The sequence below is a fragment of the Lissotriton vulgaris genome, chromosome 4_1, assembly GCF_964263255.1.
Source record: "Lissotriton vulgaris chromosome 4_1, aLisVul1.2, whole genome shotgun sequence".
In the NCBI taxonomy this organism is placed as follows: Eukaryota; Metazoa; Chordata; class Amphibia; order Caudata; family Salamandridae; genus Lissotriton; species Lissotriton vulgaris.
Genome location: NC_141691.1, coordinates 340,819,231 through 340,841,631, shown reverse-complemented (window position 1 = coordinate 340,841,631; position 22,401 = coordinate 340,819,231). Strand labels below are relative to the sequence as shown.

The window sequence follows — 22,401 nt, the reverse complement described above, 5'->3', positions numbered from 1 at the left end:
TGGGGGGGGGGGGTCTTCCGTGTTAGCAACAACTAACCAACACACCTCACACTGCACTGCTTGAGGAAAATTAAAAAGCCCCAAAGCATGGTCTTCTGAACCCGTAGCCTCCACTCCTCTCAATGCATGGGCCCTCTGTCTCCACGGTCCAAGCCAGCCATTTGCATTTGTTTTGAGGAGCATGCATGGAAACCTCATATCTGCTCTCGTTCACTGTGTGAAACCCGCATTTCATGGAGACCGCATCCATCCCCCGATCCTCGTTAATGTGCGAGTCCATTCATTTTATCTCGGAAACCTCTGCAAGTCCCAGGAGGCCCTCGGGCACATTATTCCCCCAGCACGACCTCTATTTGCAGAAATAAAACTCAGTTTTTGTGGAGGGAGATTGTGTGGGTAGAAGTTATCTGGATGCCATCCGCTGGAGGTTGGATAAAAGGTTTTTTCGGTAGGTGTCCGGTATGATTCCAACTGAGATGCTAGAGTGAAGAAAGAGTTAAATACATACTTGAGGGATGCCAGTTATATCATTTTCGACCAGAATCACATTTCTGCTATGGGACACACCTGCTCTGTGTATATATTTCTCTGTGTTGAAAAATGTGAAATCTGGGTTGTAAGGTACATGAGCATGCAGAGGGGTGGACAGACTTTGCTTGCATGATGCAATAATGTTGACTTATTTTTAGAAGTAGAATACACAGTTCATGATGAAGCAGTCAAATGTCACTACTTTAGTCAAACAATTTTTTGTTTGTTCTTTTTTCCCGCCTGCTATGTAGGAAAAAAGAAGAATGGTTGAGCCTCTGGACTATGAAAATGTAATCCATCAAAGGAAAGCCCAGATTTACAGCGACCCTCTGAGGGATATGTTGATGTTTCCCATGGAAGACGTGTCTGTAAGTTTCTATTGTCATCAAACAGAAAAACCTTGATTTGCAGTGACCCCTTTGAGGCATCTTGATGTTTCCATGTTAGGCTCCAGTGAGATCGATTATAGGAAGAATCAGACCCACATTGATTTCCTAAGTAATATGCTGCTCTTTCCTATTGAGTACGTCTGTAAAGTTTCAATATGATCAGTTAAAGGAATATCAGGATGACCTATTGCTAACAAAACAGAGTGGGCTTTGTATCTGCCCCATTGATTTTCTTCAACCAACCTCATTCAGCCATTGGCTTGAGACTTTGTTAATCATGTTGTGATCATCCAGGTGGAGTATTCCTCTCTCACCTAATGCAATTGTATAAGTGTCGCCTGTACCCCAATGCCAGTACTTGCATTGAATTTAATGAGGGACAACTGTTGCCCTCTGCTGGCTCCTTCCCATGTGCCTTGCTTTAATTTGCGAAAGCTGCATTCTCTAACAGCTTGAACACAGCCTTATTAGCTTTGTCAATGCGCATTTCCAATTGAAGATGTTTCTGTAATGTCCTAATGTGCAGCCACCCCTTCTCAGATATATTGATGTGTACAATGGAACATCCGCTTTTAAAGTACTAATGTGAGTAATCACTGGAAGAACGAGACTGGCATTGACACTGTGTTTTGAGATTCTGATGTGATCAATCTAAAGAAAGCCCATTTATATAGTGACCCCCCCGTGGTCGCACGTAGGTTTCTAATGTGACCAAATCACAGAAAAGCACATATTTACTGAGGCCACATAAAGGATATGTCAATGTGTCTGTAAGTCTCTAAAATCGATAATAGAAAAATTCCAATACGGAGTAACACGATGATGGATATGTTGATTTTTCCAATGAAAGATGTATCTGCAAATTTCTGATGATATCAGTCAAAGGAAAACTAACCACACCCTCTCTCCAGGGATACGTTAATGTTTCTAATTAAAGATATGTCTGCAAAGGAAGTTCCAGATGTTCACAGACTCACTACACGATACTGTTCATCCAAAGGAAGATGTGTCTTTAAGTCAATCAAAGGAGGATCAACAGTTACCCTCACAAGGATTATGTTAAGGATTTCAATATAAGATGTTGTGTAAATATCTAGGGGCAGATTTACAATAACTGGCGCAGCCCCGCATATCGCAAAAAACACAGTTGATGGACAGAATGTAGAACAATGTCATACATTCACCCCATTACAAGGATCTGGGCCTAAATCCACCGTTTTTTTGCACTCCACACCACCTTGGGTTAGACACTGGCTATATGCAAATCAGCTCTGACCCTTTGCCTCATGGGAACAGTCCAGTCCGAACTACCAAGCCATGTCTTTCCCAGACCGGAATCAAGCATCCAAGGACCGGTTTCTGGCTATCAGCCTTCATCAGCCTGGATAGCTTGACTCCAGTGGTGTGGAGAGCCTGGGACTCACGTCTGAGTATACCCAGCACACTCGGGGTGAAAATTGCAAAAAACACAGTTGATGGACAGAATGTAGAACAATGTCATACATTCACCCAAGTACAAGGATCTGGGCCTCAGTGTGGCAGGGTATACTCAGACGTGAGTCCCTTGCTCACTTTGCCACTGGATTCAAGCAAGCCGGGCTGAAGAAGCTGGAATGCCGGAAACCGGTCCTCAGAAGCTTGTTCCGGTCCAGGGAAGACATGGCTTGGCAGTTCGGGCTCCACTGTTCCCATGAGGCACAGGGTCAGACTGATTTGCATATAGCCATGTCTAAACTAGGGTGGCAGAGTGGGCTAAAGAACGGTGATGGATTAAACCCAGATCTCTTGACTGGGTGTGAGTGTCTGATTGATTCAGAAGCTCCGTCCATCACCAACCCATTTTGTACCGCTTTTGGCCACCATAAGTGTGGCAGGGTATACTCAGACGTGAGTCCCTTGCTCACTTTGCCACTGGATTCAAGCAAGCCGGGCTGAAGAAGGCTGGAATGCCAGAAACCGGTCCTCGGAAGCTTGTTTCCGGTCCAGGGAAGACATGGCTTGGCAGTTCGGGCTGCACTGTTCCCATGAGGCACAGGGTCAGACTGATTTGCATATAGCCATGTCTGAACTGGGGTGGCAGAGTGGGCTAAAGAACGGTGATGGATTAAACCCCAGATCTCTTGACTGGGTGTGAGTGTCTGATTGATTCAGAAGCTCCGTCCATCACCAACCCCTTTTGTACCACTTTTGGCCACCATAAGTGTGGCAGGGTATACTCAGATGTGAGTCCCTTGCTCATTTTGCCACTGGATTCAAGCAAGCCGGGCTGAAGAAGGCTGGAATGCCAGAAACCGGTCCTCGGAAGCTTGTTTCCGGCCCAGGGAAGACGTGGCTTGGCAGTTCGGGCTGCACTGTTCCCATGAGGCACAGGGTCAGACTGATTTGCATATAGCCATGTCTGAACTGGGGTGGCAGAGTGGGCTAAAGAACGGTGATGGATTAAACCCAGATCTTTTGACTGGGTGTGAGTGTCTGATTGATTCAGAAGCTCCATCCATCATCAACCCCTTTTGTACCGCTTTTGGCCACCATAAGTGTGGCAGGGTATACTCAGACGTGAGTCCCTTGCTCATTTTGCCACTGGATTCAAGCAAGCCGGGCTGAAGAAGGCTGGAATGCCAGAAACCGGTCCTCGGAAGCTTGTTTCCGTTCCAGGGAAGACATGGCTTGGCAGTTCGGGCTGCACTGTTCCCATGAGGCACAGGGTCAGACTGATTTACATATAGCCATGTCTGAACTGGGGTGGCAGAGTGGGCTAAAGAACGGTGATGAATTAAACCCAGATCTCTTGACTGGGTGTGAGTGTCTGATTGATTCAGAAGCTCCGTCCATCACCAACCCCTTTTGTACCGCTTTTGGCCACCATAAGTGTGGCAGGGTATACTCAGACGTGAGTCCCTTGCTCACTTTGCCACTGGATTCAAGCAAGCCGGGCTGAAGAAGGCTTGAATGCCAGAAACCGGTCCTCAGAAGCTTGTTTCCGGTCCAGGGAAGACATGGCTTGGCAGTTCGGGCTGCACTATTCCCATGAGGCACAGGGTCAGACTGATTTGCATATAGCCATGTCTGAACTGGGGTGGCAGAGTGGGCTAAAGAACGGTGATGGGTTAAACCCAGATCTCTTGACTGGGTGTGAGTGTCTGATTGATTCCGAAGCTCCGTCCATCACCAACCCCTTTTGTACCCCTTTTGGCCACCATAAGTGTGGCAGGGTATACTCAGACGTGAGTCCCTTGCTCACTTTGCCACTGGATTCAAGCAAGCCGGGCTGAAGAAGGCTGGAATGCCAGAAACCGGTCCTCGGAAGCTTGTTTCCAGTCCAGGGAAGACATGGCTTGGCAGTTCGGGCTGCACTGTTCCCATGAGGCACAGGGTCAGACTGATTTGCATATAGCCATGTCTGAACTGGGGTGACAGAGTGGGCTAAAGAACGGTGATGGATTAAACCCAGATCTCTTGACTGGGTGTGAGTGTCTGATTGATTCAGAAGCTCCGTCCATCACCAACCCCTTTTGTACCGCTTTTGGCCACCATAAGTGTGGCAGGGTATACTCAGACGTGAGTCCCTTGCTCACTCTGCCACTGGATTCAAGCAAGCCGGGCTGAAGAAGGCTGGAATGCCAGAAACCGGTCCTCGGAAGCTTGTTTCTGGTCCAGGGAAGACATGGCTTGGCAGTTCGGGCTGCACTATTCCCATGAGGCACAGGGTCAGACTGATTTGCATATAGCCATGTCTGAACTGGGGTGGCAGAGTGGGCTAAAGAACGGTGATGGATTAAACCCAGATCTCTTGACTGGGTGTGAGTGTCTGATTGATTCAGAAGCTCCGTCCATCACCAACCCCTTTTGTACCCCTTTTGGCCACCATAAGTGTGGCAGGGTATACTCAGACGTGAGTCCTTTGCTCACTTTGCCACTGGATTCAAGCAAGCCGGGCTGAAGAAGGCTGGAATGCCAGAAACCGGTCCTCGGAAGCTTGTTTCCGGTCCAGGGAAGACATGGCTTGGCAGTTCGGGCTGCACTGTTCCCATGAGGCACAGGGTCAGACTGATTTGCATATAGCCATGTCTGAACTGGGGTGGCAGAGTGGGCTAAAGAACGGTGATGGATTAAACCCAGATCTCTTGACTGGGTGTGAGTGTCTGATTGATTCAGAAGCTCCGTCCATCACCAACCTCTCTTGTACCGCTTTTGGCCACCATAAGTGTGGCAGGGTATACTCAGACGTGAGTCCCTTGCTCACTTTGCCACTGGATTCAAGCAAGCCGGGCTGAAGAAGGCTGGAATGCCAGAAACCGGTCCTCGGAAGCTTGTTTCCGGTCCAGGGAAGACATGACTTGGCAGTTCGGGCTGCACTGTTCCCATGAGGCACAGGGTCAGACTGATTTGCATATAGCCATGTCTGAACTGGGGTGGCAGAGTGGGCTAAAGAACGGTGATGGATTAAACCCAGATCTCTTGACTGGGTGTGAGTGTCTGATTGATTCAGAAGCTCCGTCCATCACCAACCCCTTTTGTACCCCTTTTGGCCACCATAAGTGTGGCAGGGTATACTCAGACGTGAGTCCCTTGCTCACTTTGCCACTGGATTCAAGCAAGCCGGGCTGAAGAAGGCTGGAATGCCAGAAACCGGTCCTCGGAAGCTTGTTTCCGGTCCAGGGAAGACATGGCTTGACAGTTCGGGCTGCACTGTTCCCATGAGGCACAGGGTCAGACTGATTTGCATATAGCCATGTCTGAACTGGGGTGGCGGAGTGGGCTAAAGAACGGTGATGGATTAAACCCAGATCTCTTGACTGGGTGTGAGTGTCTGATTGATTCAGAAGCTCCGTCCATCACCAACCCCTTTTGTACTGCAGCCCCGCATATCAGCAGGGATGCACCAGTTATGGTGCGCCGGGCCTCCGCCCCCATGGTGCGACGCATTGTAAATGCGGCGCATCTGTGCCGTAAAGGCGGTGCATTGCTGGAGTTACGTCACAAGCACGACGCAGCTCCAGCAATGCTCTGGGGGGCCCTATCCTTACAATGCTGCGTCAATCGGTACGCCTGCTTCAAGCAGGCGCAGGGTTTTGACGCAGCATGGGCTCAAAAGTGACTGAGTGAAATCTTGTAGATTTCACTCAGCCACTTTTAGGAGGCGTTCCTGCACTGGAACGCTCCCCCTGCTCAGGAGCGCCTTCTTCTGGAGCAGGGCTTTACAACGTGACCCATCTCCCAGATGCGTCACATTGTAAATACTTCACAGCATGGCGCATCTTTTGCGCCTCTGCTGCGTCACAAAAGTATCGCAACCGCGGCATAAAAGAGGTGCAAGGGGCTTGTAAATCTGCCTCATAATGTCTTTGATGAAACGAAAGCCCAGATTTACAGTGACTGCCTAAGGGGATGTCCTTTTTACAAAATGAAGATGTCTTTTCTGGTGTGATTATTCAGATGAAAGCCCCCTTCTCAGCCACCTGCAAAGCTTTGTGTGGATGTTTCTATTGTCTGCAGGGTTCTTCATGTTATTATTCATGTGCTATGATAAACATTGGGGTTTTCCTGTAGTGCTCATTAGCGTATGCTTGTTTCTAGATCTCAACAGTAGGTCGTCAGTGGAGGACGGTACTCTCGACAGTTCCCGAAGATGCAGAAAAGAAGGCAGAGAGCCTATTCGTCAAGGAGGTTTGTACAAATTGACAGGACGCATTCTGTTTACAAAGACCATCATTGCCCACTGGTTTTCCACATCGTAGAACATTCCGAAAGTTTTTTAGTTGCCAATTGAGTTTTATTAGCTATAGGAATGGTAATGGGCAATGCTGCCTGCATGATATTTCCAGAGGGAAGAGGCGGTATGTTAACATGCTATTCAGGTATATTTACAATACTGCTTTAAAGTCTAGGGCTCAATAAATGTGGCTTTCATGCTTCGATTAAAAACTGCAGGTGTTACCGATTCTGGCAGGATGCTCCTGAGAGCACTAATTAGTTTGGATCTATTCCTGTTTCCTCAATGATCCCAGGAAAATTAAAAACTAAAGCTGAGGGACAGTGTATGGCACTGAAGGTGAAATGTCCGTGTCCATTTTCTTTTTCTATAGTAGGTGCAAATTTGAAACTAAGACACCGAAACATCACTGCTCCCAGGCTTGTATATATTTGCAAATATGGTATTGTTATCTCTTGATTCACAGTTATGGGCACATGATTTACTTTTCAACATTGTATCTAGTCTGGTTGAGAAAGCATTTTTTTTTCTTAACATTCATCTCTGCTTGGCATATCACAGGAGCGAATGAACACACTGGTGCCCATGCGCAAAAGGAGTTATGATTATGGGAAGTAGTACTTCAAGAGTATACTTGTAGGTACCCTTGGGTCCTTTGTGAATTGGCTCCAGAACACCAAACTCTCTATTAGTAAATATGCAAATAGGGCTTAGTCCTTTCTATTTGTACTGAATGTATATACATATTCCCATTTTATTCCCATTTTTTATGTTTTGGGGCCAGTACTTGAAGGCATTTAAGGTTAGTACACGAAAATGCCTTTGTGAAAAAGTCTCTTAATTCGACCGGTTCTGTCCCAGTTTACAATCAGTGTTTCCTTTGACCCTGTAAATATAAAAACATATATATATCTATCTATCTATCTCTATATATATATATATATAAAAGATATTATTTTGATCTCTGATGTGCTTGTTTTTGGCAGTCCTATGATTGCCTGTCATGTGAACAAAAGGCTAGAGTGATGTTTTCAGGTAGTTTGTGAATGTGTACTCATTGTGAATGATGCAGATTCTCTTAAAGTGGATGCAAGCAGAAAAGGTAACGAGTGACTCATCGGTAATGGGTCGGAGGTGAGAAATTGTTGCTTGAATATAAATTTAACTCGAAAAAACAAAGACAAGAGGCTTTTGAGAAAACAGGAGCAGTTGCTTTAATTAAACACTGCGGCCAGGAGTACAGCATACAGAAACGCGTCTGAGGACTGACTCAAAGCGCTATTATATACATTTCTTGGAGCATGGTAAAACAATTCAAAGAATCCTTTTATTGGAAGAGGAATGAGGGCCTAGTCGTGGAGTCATAAATTACTCTCACCTGGTAACAAATGCAGGATGGTCTCGACCTTGCATGGACACAATGAGGGTCAGTGGGTATCGTGTCCGGATTTCCAGCATGGGGAGCGTGTGATTACTGCGCGTGTGATGTGTCCTGATTGGCTGAGTGTTCCTAACTTCATGTGGCATCTAACTTTATGGTGTTTTGGGAACGTGCACCCCTCCAGCCATGTTCGCATTTTTTGGGGGCCAATCTCCCCGGACCATTGTGGTGTCGCTGCCTATCTGTGGGATTAATCCATTTTTTCCTGTTTTCACATCTGTTTTGCTGGTTATATGTCACTTCCAGCCGCAGTCCATGCAGGTAACAGCAGTGGGTTGGTGGGGTCGGGTTAGGGGGGATTTTGATGAATGATGCTGATGGTAAATTAATTATTTATTGAATTTTACTTGAGCATCGTCCCTCAAAATGCCCCCTTACCTGGCCCCACTGCTATTACCTGCAGGGACCGCGGCTGGTCACTCCTCCTGTAATCTGTCAATCAGTTGCCTCAGGCCTAGGTCACAGGACCTCGGTGACTACGTATTTCTCACTTGGGGTCGAAGGAGAGTTCATATTGGGTGATTTCGCCAACAGTGATTCGATTTCGTTTTTATGCAAACATGTATCATTGCGTATATCAAAATCAATATTAACAAAATGATAAGATTTGCATTTATTGGTAATTAGACAAGCTGCTCAATGGACCATAGTGGAGTCTGGAGGCCGGCTTGATAGGCAATAAACCAACCATATGGATGGAAAACAGGGCTTCTACCACATGTGCAAAAAGTTATTTAATCGTGAGGAGCAGGATTAAAGCCAGGCTGTAAGGGCTTTTCTGATGATATGTTGCTTGAGGGGGAGAAGAGGGTACTTGGGAAAGCCTAGAGATTTTGCTTTTGAATGGGAAGGACAGAACCCATCAAGAAGTAGTTTTGTTATTTAGGATTTAAATCAGTCGATGCTTTTTCCCACTGTTAATTAGAATGAATTCAGTTTTTGTAGGATTTAATTGAAATGGAGAGAGGATCTCCACGATTCAATTATTTGGTGATTGGAGATATTGAGATGGACTGGGAGCATATGGCAGCGCTCTATGTACGCGTTGAAGATCATGGAGGCTAGGGCATTGCCTTGGAGACCACCTAATAGCCCTATCAATGACTTGAATGTTCCTACTAAAAGTTAATAAAGTAGCATTCAATCTTGCTATCTGATTAAGATATCTCTACAAATGCAGAAAAAACGGTATGCATAGTGGACTTGCCATCCTCACAAATCAAGGGTGAGGCACCTTCCTAAAGTAGGAGATCACCCACAAACCCAAATAATTGTGGGCACTTGCAGGTTGTTTCCAACTCTGTAAATGTGCTCCTGCCTAAGCTTCGATTTAGGGCCTTTCAGTGGTAATAATGTTGTGGGGGCACCCCTTACACTGAAATGGATGACAAAGGTGCTTGCGGCAGAGCGCATTTTTGTCACATGTGCACACTCAGAATTTTCCATCTGGTAAATATCCCATTGGTGCATATTTTACACACTGGTGTTCTTCAAGAAATGAATGAGTATGATACATTTACAGGCGCACTCATCGGATTCTTTGTGAATGCTTCAGAAATCAGCTCTAATCGATGAGTTATCCAACATGCGAAATTCAGACTTTTTCCCCTGCGCTTTTATGAATTCTGAGTGCTTTTTTGTTGCATCAAAACTAGAGGATTGAATGGTCATTTGTAATTTAACATACTTAGCTGTTTAAGTGTCCGAGAATTAGTATTGTGTTCCTGGCCACAGCTGTAAATTGTAAAAATAAGAACTTTCCTAATCAGTAAACGACTTGTAAATCTGTAGATCAATTTCTTATTGTAAATCATGAATTGAAATTCATTAATGCAATTGTTAATTCTTGTTGTAGTGCATTAAATCTTACAACTCAGACTGGAAGGTTGTAAATTATAAATATGAAGAATATTCTGGGGATTTTCGAATTCTGCCTGGGTGAGTAAAATCGAATATTTGGAGCTTGCTATACTGTAATAAACAAATACCTTTGTCAGAGAATGCTACCCACGTTCCTTCTCTGGCCTACTAAATTAGTTTTCTATAGAGAAAATGGAAAATTGATTATGTGATAGAATGTGTTTCAGTTGAGGACAGTACCATATAAATAGTGCAAATGTGAATCAAAGAAAATCTTTGACATTTTTTTATGGAAAAAGTGAAGAATGAACTAAATCTCTCCAAGTGCATTATTACCATGATCCTGTTTATTCGCTTTACTTAAAACGTATCAAGATTTTTTTATATATTAATTTTCAAAATTTCACTAATCTCCCCTCGACACTCCAGTTTATCGCATCCAACACATAACAGATAGGAACTGGGGTGGGGACAGCAATTTGGGAATATATTTGTAAGAAATGTACATGATTTGCTGATATTCAGCATGTATTCTGAAGACTTTCCTGAAGTACTTACAGTTTGGGGACTTTTGGAAAAAATTGGATTGGGCTTTTTGACAATAGAAACTGAGACCAGCTTTTAGAAAATCTATTTAATTGGTTTGCATTTTGTACAAGACAGGGGCAAATTATGATAATATTTGGCATATATGAGAATTGGAATAACAGGTATAACTTATCACAATGGACTGGCCTCAGTTAAATATGATAACCCACTTTCCAACAATCTGCAAAGATTTAAGTATTTCTGATATAGGTAGGGTGTGTCTGTGATGCTGAAACTAGATGGCACCCGGCGCATAATCTCCCACCGATAATGACCAACACTTCCCCGCAGTCTCCCCAGACCTGGCAGGCGGTAATAGGCAGCGGAGGGTGTGATGAACTGCCAGGCCCTGCTGGGTCGATTCAGAGAGAGAAAACCATTGCATTCGGTAACAGCCAACATCCAAGATGATAGCTAGACCCTGATGACCACGCCCCCTGAGACGGGAGATACCGTACAGTCTTCACCTAGTAAATAATCTCACATTCTTACCACGCAAACATTAGCCAACCGAACCTCAACACCAACACACTCACACCTCCTCTCCACAAATATGTAACACATTGGTTATTATGGGATATACTGTTGTTTTTCACACAGCTTGTCGGTATCACCCTTTATGTAGAATGCTTTATCTGTACTTTCTTACCTGTATTTTCTGTCTGCATAAAATTCTAATAAACGTTTTCTGACGTGAAAAAAAAAGCTACAAATGGCTTTAGCCATGGTAACATAAAATCTAGCCACCAAAATGAGCATTCTGATTTGCTGTCCAGCTCCAAATGTCCGCTGTCAGTGCTAATTCTGTTTATATTTTTATATTATGCAGTGCTTTGAGTGGCTTTTTTTATGGTGGCAAGTATGCTTACTGTGTGTTTCAAAAACGTATTGACAATGTGAGAAAAATGTTAGTGCCCTCAAAAGACCTCATCTTACAAGACCAAGGCTCTCTATGCAAAAATAACAAACTTGAATTTACTAAAAAGTAGTTTAACCATTCACAATAACTATGTAGTTTGAACGGGAATTTTGCATGCTATTTCTAATCAAATAGTGAAATACGTGTTTATGTTGTTATGGGGTTAAGTATGTATAGCCAGGTTTTAAATAAAGTGATGATACCGCTAGAAGTATGTTTGTGTTGGGAACAAATAGGTGCCCTGCAAGACCGACACTCCTTATACAAGGAGCAGCTAACCAGTAATAACAGCATTCTTTTTTTCTACTTGTATTGTGAACAATTGCTGAGCTCATAACTGCTGAAAATATTTCTGTGCCCGATAAGCATTCTAAAGGTCAGAGCAGTACTGTTGTTTTGCAGATTATCTGCACTCATATAATTAAACAATATATTGTATTTTTTTAATGAAATTGCGCCAATTAGGTAGACCAGATTGCACTCGGACCAGTTCTGTCTTTTAGAGAGTTTCTATGTTATAATCTCTAAAATAATTAACTTGTTGTAAAGGGTAGAGGACTCGTGATAAAATTGTGTGCCTTCTTTCAATAGCCTATCAGTTCCTAGGAGGGCCCGAAGGACTTCAGATTTTTATACAGCAGTTCTGTCTCAGATGTTTCTAAAAAGATAACTCAAATCACGTATCACAATTTCAGAAAAGCGGAGAGGAGGAGAGAGAGCTAAGATAGTTAAAGTGCGATGGAATAAAGGCAGAAGATATGATTGGGAGTGGAGTATGGATTCCAAGTGCCATTCTTGGCTGCAGTAGGAAATACCTTTTCTGAGTCCAGTAGGAAAGCTATCCAGTGCCATGAAAAAACATTTTGCATTGCATTGGCATTGTGCTAATTGAGTACTCTCATAATCTACTGACAATTGGCATCTTATCCAATGCTAAATTTGAGACAGTGGTTTCCGGTGCTCGGCCCTTCATTAGCAACACCGGCACTTAAAACAGTTTCCCACAGGGTGGCGCTGTTTGAATAATTTAGAGACCAGCAGTAGTTTATTGCTTCAATATACATAAAAAATGTTTAATACTTGTCACCCAAGCCATTCTTATTGCTCTAGGGGCCAGGATTAGTGTACAATGTCAACCTTGTAGATTTATAATGGTTAGTAGTTGAGTTGATGCTATCATTGGTGTCGCTAGCATGGGCAATGGGTGGTGCAAGCTGCGGTAGCCTCCTTACGAGGGCTATGGCACTGATTTACTTACAAATTAAGCACTAATCTTATCTTCCTGTCACCAAGTGGTCATATACCAAAAGTTTTTTTTTTTTGGTTCATGCTCTGAGAAAAAATGAAATGTCCACAACAAGATCCTTGTAAAGTTTGTATTTTTAAAAAGTTCTTCACGTTGATATTTTTCAAATTTCTTCAGTTATACACAAACAATCGACAGCCGAGCCAACAAGTTTTCCACAAGTGACTCACTTCTTCAGGGCTTTAGGTGATATTTATCCTGACATGATGTTGCAATAAAGTAATCCTTCTGTATTGGATTATATATAAATATATATATATATATATATACATATATATATATATATATATATATATATATATATATATATAAATATATATATATATCGTGTTGAAGGCGGCTTCCGACAATCGGGCGGGGTCCGTAAGGGCGAAAGCAACCAGAAACTTCCGCAGTGAATATGGGTTGATTCCTGCTTCCCAGGCTGTAACCGCAGAGAAATACGGACCACCACACAGCTTTCAGAGTGTTTCACATCCAAGGTTTATTATCCATTTGCAGTTAAGGTAGGCATGATGCGTTTCGGGCAGGAACTGCCCTTGATCACATGGCGGACATGCAGTAATGTTCACTTTAAATAGGGCACACACTCATTTTTTTCACAATGACACCACGTGCTCTAGTGATAAACACTGAAGATAGACTCCAAGTGTGGAGTATTTACATGTGTACAGGATTAGTTACAATTGCAAAATAGCGTTTTATATACACAACAGCGTATTGTCAAGCACTCATAATATCGACATTAGTCATTGTAACAATGTAACATTTATAACCGCATAAATGCGTTAGGTTGTGCAGAATAAGCTAGCAGCATGACATAGTATGAAAAATACATTCAATAGATAATATTTACATCTTGATTTATATGCACAAAATAAATAACATATATGTTGTAAACAAAGTTGAATGCGGGATACCAGCGTCGTGTAGTTCAGGTTAGTTTATTAAGATGCGAAGCAGAAAACCCAACCATCGTGTTCAAGATGAAACGGGCAACTGCCAACCGTTACATAGAACACAGGACATGTCACAAAGTGGAGCAGCGCGAGTGCAGCGCGCGACATGAAACGTGACATGAAGCAAAGGCAAATATAACACATCTCCTTTCCTTAGACAGAGAAGGAAAAAAGATACAAACAGCATAAGTAAATCAAAAGCTCATAGTAACCCTTTACAAAGAAAAGGTGAAACACAAGAAAAACAAAGCATCATTGAACCCATCACTTGGTTTTGGGAAATGCAGGGAAATGCAGAACAAAATAAAACAGACCATTCAACCCCACATCCTCCCTTAAACAGACGAAGTTACACGTAGTCTTTCAAATAGGCAGGAGCCACCTTGCAGCGAAGAGGTCTGCAAACTCTATCAGTGATCACATCCTTAGAAACTTGAACTGAAGGAACAGACTTAGGCTTTCTTTGGTAAAGTGCTACCCTGCGGAGATTCCACGTCTGACCATTTTGTAGCTTAACATAGTTGCCAACTACGGACCTTACCTGGTAGGGTCCCCTAAATTTGTTGAACATCCTTTGATTGCCCCCAGGTTTTACTTTTACCAGGTCCCCTTCAGCTATTTTGGAAGAGACAGCTTTCCCTATGAAGTCGCCCCCCACACCCTTTTTCTTCTCATGTAGCCAAGTGGGAATGAGTTTAGTGCCTGCCACCCTTCCCCTCATGAGCTCAAAAGGTGTTACAGACATGTTGTTATGAACAGTAGTGCGGTACGCCCACAGCATTTCCTTGATCTCCTTCTGCACAGGGCGACCTGACGCTAAAGCGAGCTGCATAGTACCCTTAACAAGCCTGTTTATTCGCTCACAAAGTCCATTCCCTTGTGGGTTGTAGAGCGATGTACGCAAGTGCTTCAAACCATGGAAAGCAAAATATTCCTCCATAATGGCAGAGGTAAGCTGCGTACCATTATCTGTTAACACCATTGAGGGAATGCCCTCACGTCGAAATATTTCATCAAGGACCTTGATAGTGGATTCTGCAGTAATGCTTTTCATGAAAGCGACCTCAACCCACCTGGAAGTTGAGTCAACCAAAACAAAGGCGAATTTCTCAACATCGGTCAGATCATGAAAAGGACCTATGAAGTCAATGCAGACCTTCTGCCATTCACCATCGTCTGCAATGATCCTCCCCATGCCATCTTTACTGGCACAAACCTGTAACCTCTTCTCAGACTCCCTGCATGCCTGGCACTGCTCAACCCAACCCTTCACCTGTGCATCTACACCTGGCCACCAAAAATCCGCTTTGACCCGTTTGCCAGTAAGGGTTTGGCCAAGATGGCCCTCATGCGCCAGCGCAATGATGCGGGGTCTAAGGGATGTCGGAGGTACGTACTTCTCTCCTCGCACAAGGATGTGCTCACCCTGTAAAGAAATTTCGTCCTGTAACTGAACATAAGGCCTAAGAGCAGATGAGACAGTGCTCTGCCTTGACACCCCTTCTTTGCACATCTTGATTAGACCAGCCATAACAGGATCTTTCGCCATTTCCTCAATCCATTCCCTGCTAGATATGGAGCTAGGTAAGTCATTTTCCAAGTCATCTAAAAACGCAACTACATTCTCAGTCACTAACTCCTTGGGCGGTTCTTTGGTGTCAGGTAATCTAGAAAGACAGTCCGCGACACTGTTGCACCAACCGGGTAAATATTCTACCCTACAAGTAAACTCTTGTACACAAACGGCAAGTCTCGCTAACCTCCCAGAGCAGTTCCTAATCCCGCCAGGGGCCAAGACCTTCAATAGGGGCTTATGGTCAGTCCTGAGTGTGAAGGTGATTCCCCATAAATACACCCTGAAATAGCGAGTTGCCCATGCAGCAGCAAGAGCTTCACGCTCTATGACTGAGTAGTTCCTTTCGGTCTCAGTCAGAGAACGCAACGCAAATGCAATGGTGTTCTCTTTGCCACCCCCTTTCTGTGTTAAGACCGCACCAATCCCAAAGGAACTAGCATCAACAGTTAGGAAGGTGTGATAAGACTGTACGAAACTTGACAGAATGTTAGCATCTAATATGTTCTGTTTGATCAATAGGAAGGCATTCCTCTGATCTGCACCCCAAGTGAAACCTTTCCCTTTCCGCATGATTATACGTAAGGGTTCGACTTTTTCAGCAAAGTTCTTTACAAATTTTGCATAGTACTCAACCATGCCCATAAAAGACCTTAACTTGTCTTTGTCATCAGGTTCAGACACATTACATATTGCACTTACAAGGTCTTTCTTGGGTTGTATGCCAAGGCCAGATACATGGTACCCTAAGTAGTCCACTTCTTTAACAGCAAACACACACTTTTCCCTGCGTAGTGTTAGACCAGCCCTTGAAAGAGCAGAAAGGACCTTGTCCAGAATAACATCATGGTCACCCACATCCAAACCATGGATCAGGATGTCGTCCTGGAAAAATACTACCCTTTCAATGTCTTTTAATACATCAGTAATGATCCTTTGGAAAGCACTTGCCGCAGAACAGAGGCCAAAAGGGAGTCTTTTAAATTGGTAAGTACCCTCCGGTGTGATGAACGACGTGAACTGCTTTGAGTCCGGATGGAGCTTTACCTGATGGTACGCGCTGCGAAGGTTTAACTTTGAAAATACCTTTCCTCCACCCAAGCTCAGGACAATCTCATTAATGTTCGGAAGCGGAAAGCTATCCATTATCACCGCTTTGTTAAGGCTTCGCAGGTCCACACAGAAGCGCAAAGATTTGTCCGGTTTCTGTGTGATCACCACTGGACTCAACCACTGTGTGGCCTCCACAGGCTCAATTATGTTATCCTCTAACAACTGCTTGATGATTTTCCTGACCTCATCTCTTGCAGAAAGGGGAATTTTCCTTGCAGTGTGTTTCACAGGTGCTATATCTCTTCTGGTTTTGATGATGTGCTGATAGCCAATGGCCTCCCCCAACTTCTCATTGAAGATACACTCATGTTTTTTAAGAATGGTTTCTAAGTTATCATGGACTGTATTACATACACTTTCAACGTCAATACACATTACAGGTGGATCAGCTCTTGGGTTCACCCTTATGTTAAGTTCATATTGGTGTAACCACCCCAAAATTGCAGGGCCATGTGGGGACACGTAAACCTTCCCCTGAGTGACCCTCCCTTTAAACTTGATACTTGCCTCAAAGTATCCAAGGACACCAATGCTCACACCCTGGTAACCCCTTAATGTGATATCAGATTTCACTAAAATTGAACCAGAGCAAGATGAATTGTATAATATCTTAGGGATGATCGTGTACAGTGATCCCGTATCCACCATTAAATTGACAATTACACCATTCAATTCAAAATCTGCTTTGGGCCGAGATAAGACAACATTCTCCATTGATTCCAGGTTGCCAGCAGACGTAATCATCATAACCTCTGCTTCATCATCAGTAACTTCAGCCTCAACCATTGCAACCTTTTTTGAGCCAACTGATCTACACATTCGTGCATAATGCCCTTTCTTCCCACATTTTAGACAATCCCTGGACAAAGCTGTACAATTCTTTGAGTCAGCTAAGTGAAAGGGGCTTCCACACCTATTACAAGAACGTGTGGCTGGTTTAAACTTGCTTGTAACGCCTTTATTAAATGAGGTTGTGGGTTTCCCCCCCTTATTTGTTTGCCTCCCTTGTATTAAAGCTATGCTTTCTGAAGCATCTGCCTGTAAGCTTGCAACTTCCTGACAACTAGTGTGTCCCAGTTGTATTCTTTTAAGCTCCTTCATACACCTATCGCTTTCTTCAGCGACTTTAGCAATGGTAATTGCCTCAGTAAGGGTGGGGTTTTTAGCTGCCCACAACTTTTCCTGTGTTTTCTTGCTAAAACATTGCACAATTAACTGGTCCCGAATCATCTCATCCTGAATATTCCCAAATTGACATTTCACAGAGAGTTCCCTCAGCCTAGAAACAAATTCATCAATAGTTTCACTTTCTCTCTGAGGGGCAGTGTAAAATTTGTGCCTGCGCATTACAACATTTTCTTGTTTAGCAAATCTAGTATAAAGTCTAAACAGAGCATCTTTGTAAACATCATCAATGTCAAGAGGTGGACTTGGTAAGTATTTAAATACCCTTTGGCCCTCTTTGCCTAGAGCACCCAGCAGTAAAGCTTTCTTCCTGATGGCAGAGAACTTTGTACCATCTAAAGCAATTATGTAATTCTCAAACGCCTCACACCAGTCATCCCACTCCATTGAGGGTTCACCAGGGGCACTCAGGAAAGGAACGGGTGCTTGAATAGCATTGCTCACATTCATAGTGAATACTCTGCAGTAGTACACAATCTACAATAAAGATAACTTAAACAGGCAAAATTGTACACATATAGCAATATTCGCAATGTCTTAATTTAAAGTGTGTGTGTCACTGAAGTTTGAGTGGCACACTGTAGAGATCGATTTAAAAGTGAGTGTGTCACTGTGAATTTGCTCTTGACCAACGACGGTGGTCTTTGATTGCAAACGTCTTAAAATCAACGTGACACACACAAGCGAATTTGCATGGAAGTGAGTGTGTCACTGTAGGAAGAATAGCGGTGGTATCTTATTTAAAAACGCTTTCCCTTTGGCTGTGCGTTTCCCTTTTAATATACTCCGCCCTCTGAGCAGTGGGGCTCACTGGTATAGCCTTTCCTTCAAGAGTAATTTCCCTTTTAAGACCACTTGCAGCCAGGGGCGCTGTTGTCTGCGTCGACGGGCCAAGGAGCAACAGTTAACGCTCCGTCGCGCTTGGGAAAATAAAGTCTTGGGCACACTTCCCTTCACGGTGAGTGATTTACGACATACCTTCCTTCGTGGCTTACTTTCAACCGCTCATTCTTTGAAGGTAAATCTTCCGGTCGGGTTTTCTTTTCCTCGCTTCGTCTTTTCTGGCAGCAATCTCCCACACGTTATCTATCCTCCGCCCTCGCCAGTCGCCAAAAATGTTGTAAACAAAGTTGAATGCGGGATACCAGCGTCGTGTAGTTCAGGTTAGTTTATTAAGATGCGAAGCAGAAAACCCAACCATCGTGTTCAAGATGAAACAGGCAACTGCCAACCGTTACATAGAACACAGGACATGTCACAAAGTGGAGCAGCGCGAGTGCAGCGCGCGACATGAAACGTGACATGAAGCAAAGGCAAATATAACAATATAAATATGTTAAAATTGGTTATTTAAAAGACCCTGTTAAAAAGCCATTTAATAATGATTGTGTTACATATACACATTCATGTTGTGCTAAAAATAGATGTGCAAATAACCTTATATGTTGCCGCAATGGAAATCAACATTGCCAAGATGTAATGGTAGTAAGTACATACTTAAGCTGCCTCGCTGAGATATTACGCTTAAACCTAGCGTTACATGCTGTGTAAGCAGTTACCAATTAAAGTGCTAGTGCTGGAAATGGTTAACCTAAATAGTTTGACTGTCCCGGTCCCGGGAGAGCACCATTAATGAATTAGGTAACCATGTATTGCAAGTTCATAATCCCAGTTTTTTAAAAAGTGCTGAGTGATAATAGTGCAAAAAGAAGAAATTCTTCTAAAAAAGTGATTGTGGAAAGAAGTAAAATTTAAGGTTTGATAGAAGAAGCCAATCAACACTTCTCATGATATCGCTCATTTACAGATATAGCTACCAACAATTACTGGCAGGGACTGCATATTGTCGTTATGGCCATGATTGGAGAGATGGTTGTAGGGACAGGACAAGGTGAGTTTATTTACAGAAAGGTGTGCATGTCCTCTCTATCGTTAAGGCCGTTAGGATGTTTGCTGTTAAGATTAAGGATGTATCTTGTCTCTAATTGCCTTAAAGCCTTGTCTCTGTCTCCACCTCGCTTAACCCCTTAAGTGCTGCGTCGGTGCGTTGGCCGACGGCAGCACTACCTCCCCAGTGCTGCGCACGACCATTGGACGTCCATTCAGCACTGGTTCCAATGGACAGCGCAGCACTGGGGAGGGATGTTTACTAGCATCCATGAGGTTAAGTACCGGTGCCTGATCAATCACAAAATAAGTAAGACAGTTGGCGTCTTTGTTGTGACTTATTTTAAAATGTCTGGCTACCGGATAAGCCGGGTCACAATTAATGATGGCACGGATGTGCTGCAGGATAAGCATGTGTACCGGATTCTTCGTGCTGCCTACATAGCGTAAGCCACATGTACAGGTAAGAATATATACGGCATACTCAGTGCGGCAGTCGTATTTACCCCTTATAGGCTGTTCTTTGGTTTTAAAAGGGGTCCTGTATGTGGTAGTATTGGCTCCAAAGTTACATGCCCGACAAGTCGTGCATTTGCGAAAACCGTTACTCGTAGGAAGTCACGTCTGAATATTGGTAGTCCCAGTGGGGATCTCTTTAGATAAGAGGTTAGCCATGTTTTTGGACTTTCTAAATGTTACACTGGGATGTTCTGGTAACGTGGTTTTCAAGATAGGGTCAGTTAGAACTATGGGCCAATTTTTGTTCAGGATATTGCGTATCTTGCGTTCCTGTTTGCTGTACGTGGTGATCAGTCTAGGTGAACTATCTTCCTCTGTTGTGTGGATATCTAACTCAGTGGTGCTAGGTAACAAGGCAGATCTAGGTCTTTCATTCGTTTTCACCATGGCTTTGTTAAGGATGTCTTCACTGTAACCCCTATGTCGCATACGGTCCAAACATGACTGGCTACAGGCATCGAATTGTTCCGAAGTGCTGCAAATGCGCTTAAGTCGTAACACACAGCCCTAATCTTCGTAAAAAGGAAAACAACAAATTCCTTTTTTTATGTATCATGATGTGCTTCTAATGTATACTTAAATAATAGCCACATGTTTTTTATGTATTTTATGTGAAGAGTGTATTATCTATTAAATTTCAATTATTTTTGATATCATTTCAGTTCATTGCATTACTTTTTATCCAGTACACATTCATATTTGTGTTTTCTACTATTTAGCCAGCTTTTGTGTTTGAAGTCTGCCTGGGTTTTTGCCATTACAAAAGACATCCTTAACAAAGCCATGGTGAAAACTAATGAAAGACCTAGATCTGCCTTGTTACCTAGCACCACTGAGTTAGATATCCACACAACAGAGGAAGATAGTTCACCTAGACTGGTCACCACGTACAGCAAACAGGAACGCAAGATACGCAATATCCTGAACAAAAATTGGCCCATAGTTCTAACTGACCCTATCTTGAAAACCACGTTACCAGAACATCCCAGTGTAACATTTAGAAAGTCCAAAAACATGGCTAACCTCTTATCTAAAGAGATCCCCACTGGGACTACCAATATTCAGACGTGGCTTCCTACGAGTAACGGTTTTCGCAAATGCACGACTTGTCGGGCATGTAACTTTGGAGCCAATACTACCACATACAGGACCCCTTTTAAAACCAAAGAACAGCCTATAAGGGGTAAATACGACTGCCGCACTGAGTATGCCGTATATATTCTTACCTGTACATGTGGCTTACGCTATGTAGGCAGCACGAAGAATCCGGTACACATGCTTATCCTGCAGCACATCCGTGCCATCATTAATTGTGACCCGGCTTATCCGGTAGCCAGACATTTTAAAATAAGTCACAACAAAGACGCCAACTGTCTTACTTATTTTGTGATTGATCAGGCACCGGTACTTAACCTCATAGATGCTAGTAAACATCCCTCCCCAGTGCTGCGCTGTCCATTGGAACCAGTGCTGAATGGACGTCCAATGGTCGTGCGCAGCACTGGGGAGGTAGTGCTGCCGTCGGCCAACGCACCGACGCAGCACTTAAGGGGTTAAGCGAGGTGGAGACAGAGACAAGGCTTTAAGGCAATTAGAGACAAGATACATCCTTAATCTTAACAGCAAACATCCTAACGGCCTTAACGATAGAGAGGACATGCACACCTTTCTGTAAATAAACTCACCTTGTCCTGTCCCTACAACCATCTCTCCAATCATGGCCATAACGACAATATGCAGTCCCTGCCAGTAATTGTTGGTAGCTATATCTGTAAATGAGCGATATCATGAGAAGTGTTGATTGGCTTCTTCTATCAAACCTTAAATTTTACTTCTTTCCACAATCACTTTTTTAGAAGAATTTCTTCTTTTTGCACTATTATCACTCAGCACTTTTTAAAAAACTGGGATTATGAACTTGCAATACATGGTTACCTAATTCATTAATGGTGCTCTCCCGGGACCTGGACAGTCAAACTATTTAGGTTAACCATTTCCAGCACTAGCACTTTAATTGGTAACTGCTTACACAGCATGTAACGCTAGGTTTAAGCGTAATATCTCAGCGAGGCAGCTTAAGTATGTACTTACTACCATTACATCTTGGCAATGTTGATTTCCATTGCGGCAACATATAAGGTTATTTGCACATCTATTTTTAGCACAACATCAATGTGTATATGTAACACAATCATTATTAAATGGCTTTTTAACAGGGTCTTTTAAATAACCAATTTTAACATATTTATATGTTATTTATTTTGTGCATATAAATCAAGATGTAAATATTATCTATTGAATGTATTTTTCATACTATGTCATGCTGCTAGCTTATTCTGCACAACCTAACGCATTTATGCGGTTATAAATGTTACATTGTTACAATGACTAATGTCGATATTATGAGTGCTTGACAAT

At 43.2% G+C, this 22,401-nt stretch overlaps 1 protein-coding gene across 5 annotated transcripts in view; it reads left to right on the top strand.

The window, feature by feature from the left end:
* Nucleotides 1–22,401, top strand: part of DOCK11 (dedicator of cytokinesis 11) — a 1,133,414-nt gene that overhangs the window by 203,489 nt on the left and 907,524 nt on the right. For all 5 annotated transcript variants that reach the window (XM_086918718.1, XM_086918717.1, XM_086918722.1 and 2 more), the window contains 3 exons: nt 783–899; nt 6,498–6,587; nt 9,930–10,012. In XM_086918718.1, the coding sequence (XP_086774844.1) occupies nt 783–899; nt 6,498–6,587; nt 9,930–10,012 (290 nt within the window). The remainder of the gene's footprint in view (nt 1–782; nt 900–6,497; nt 6,588–9,929; nt 10,013–22,401) is intronic.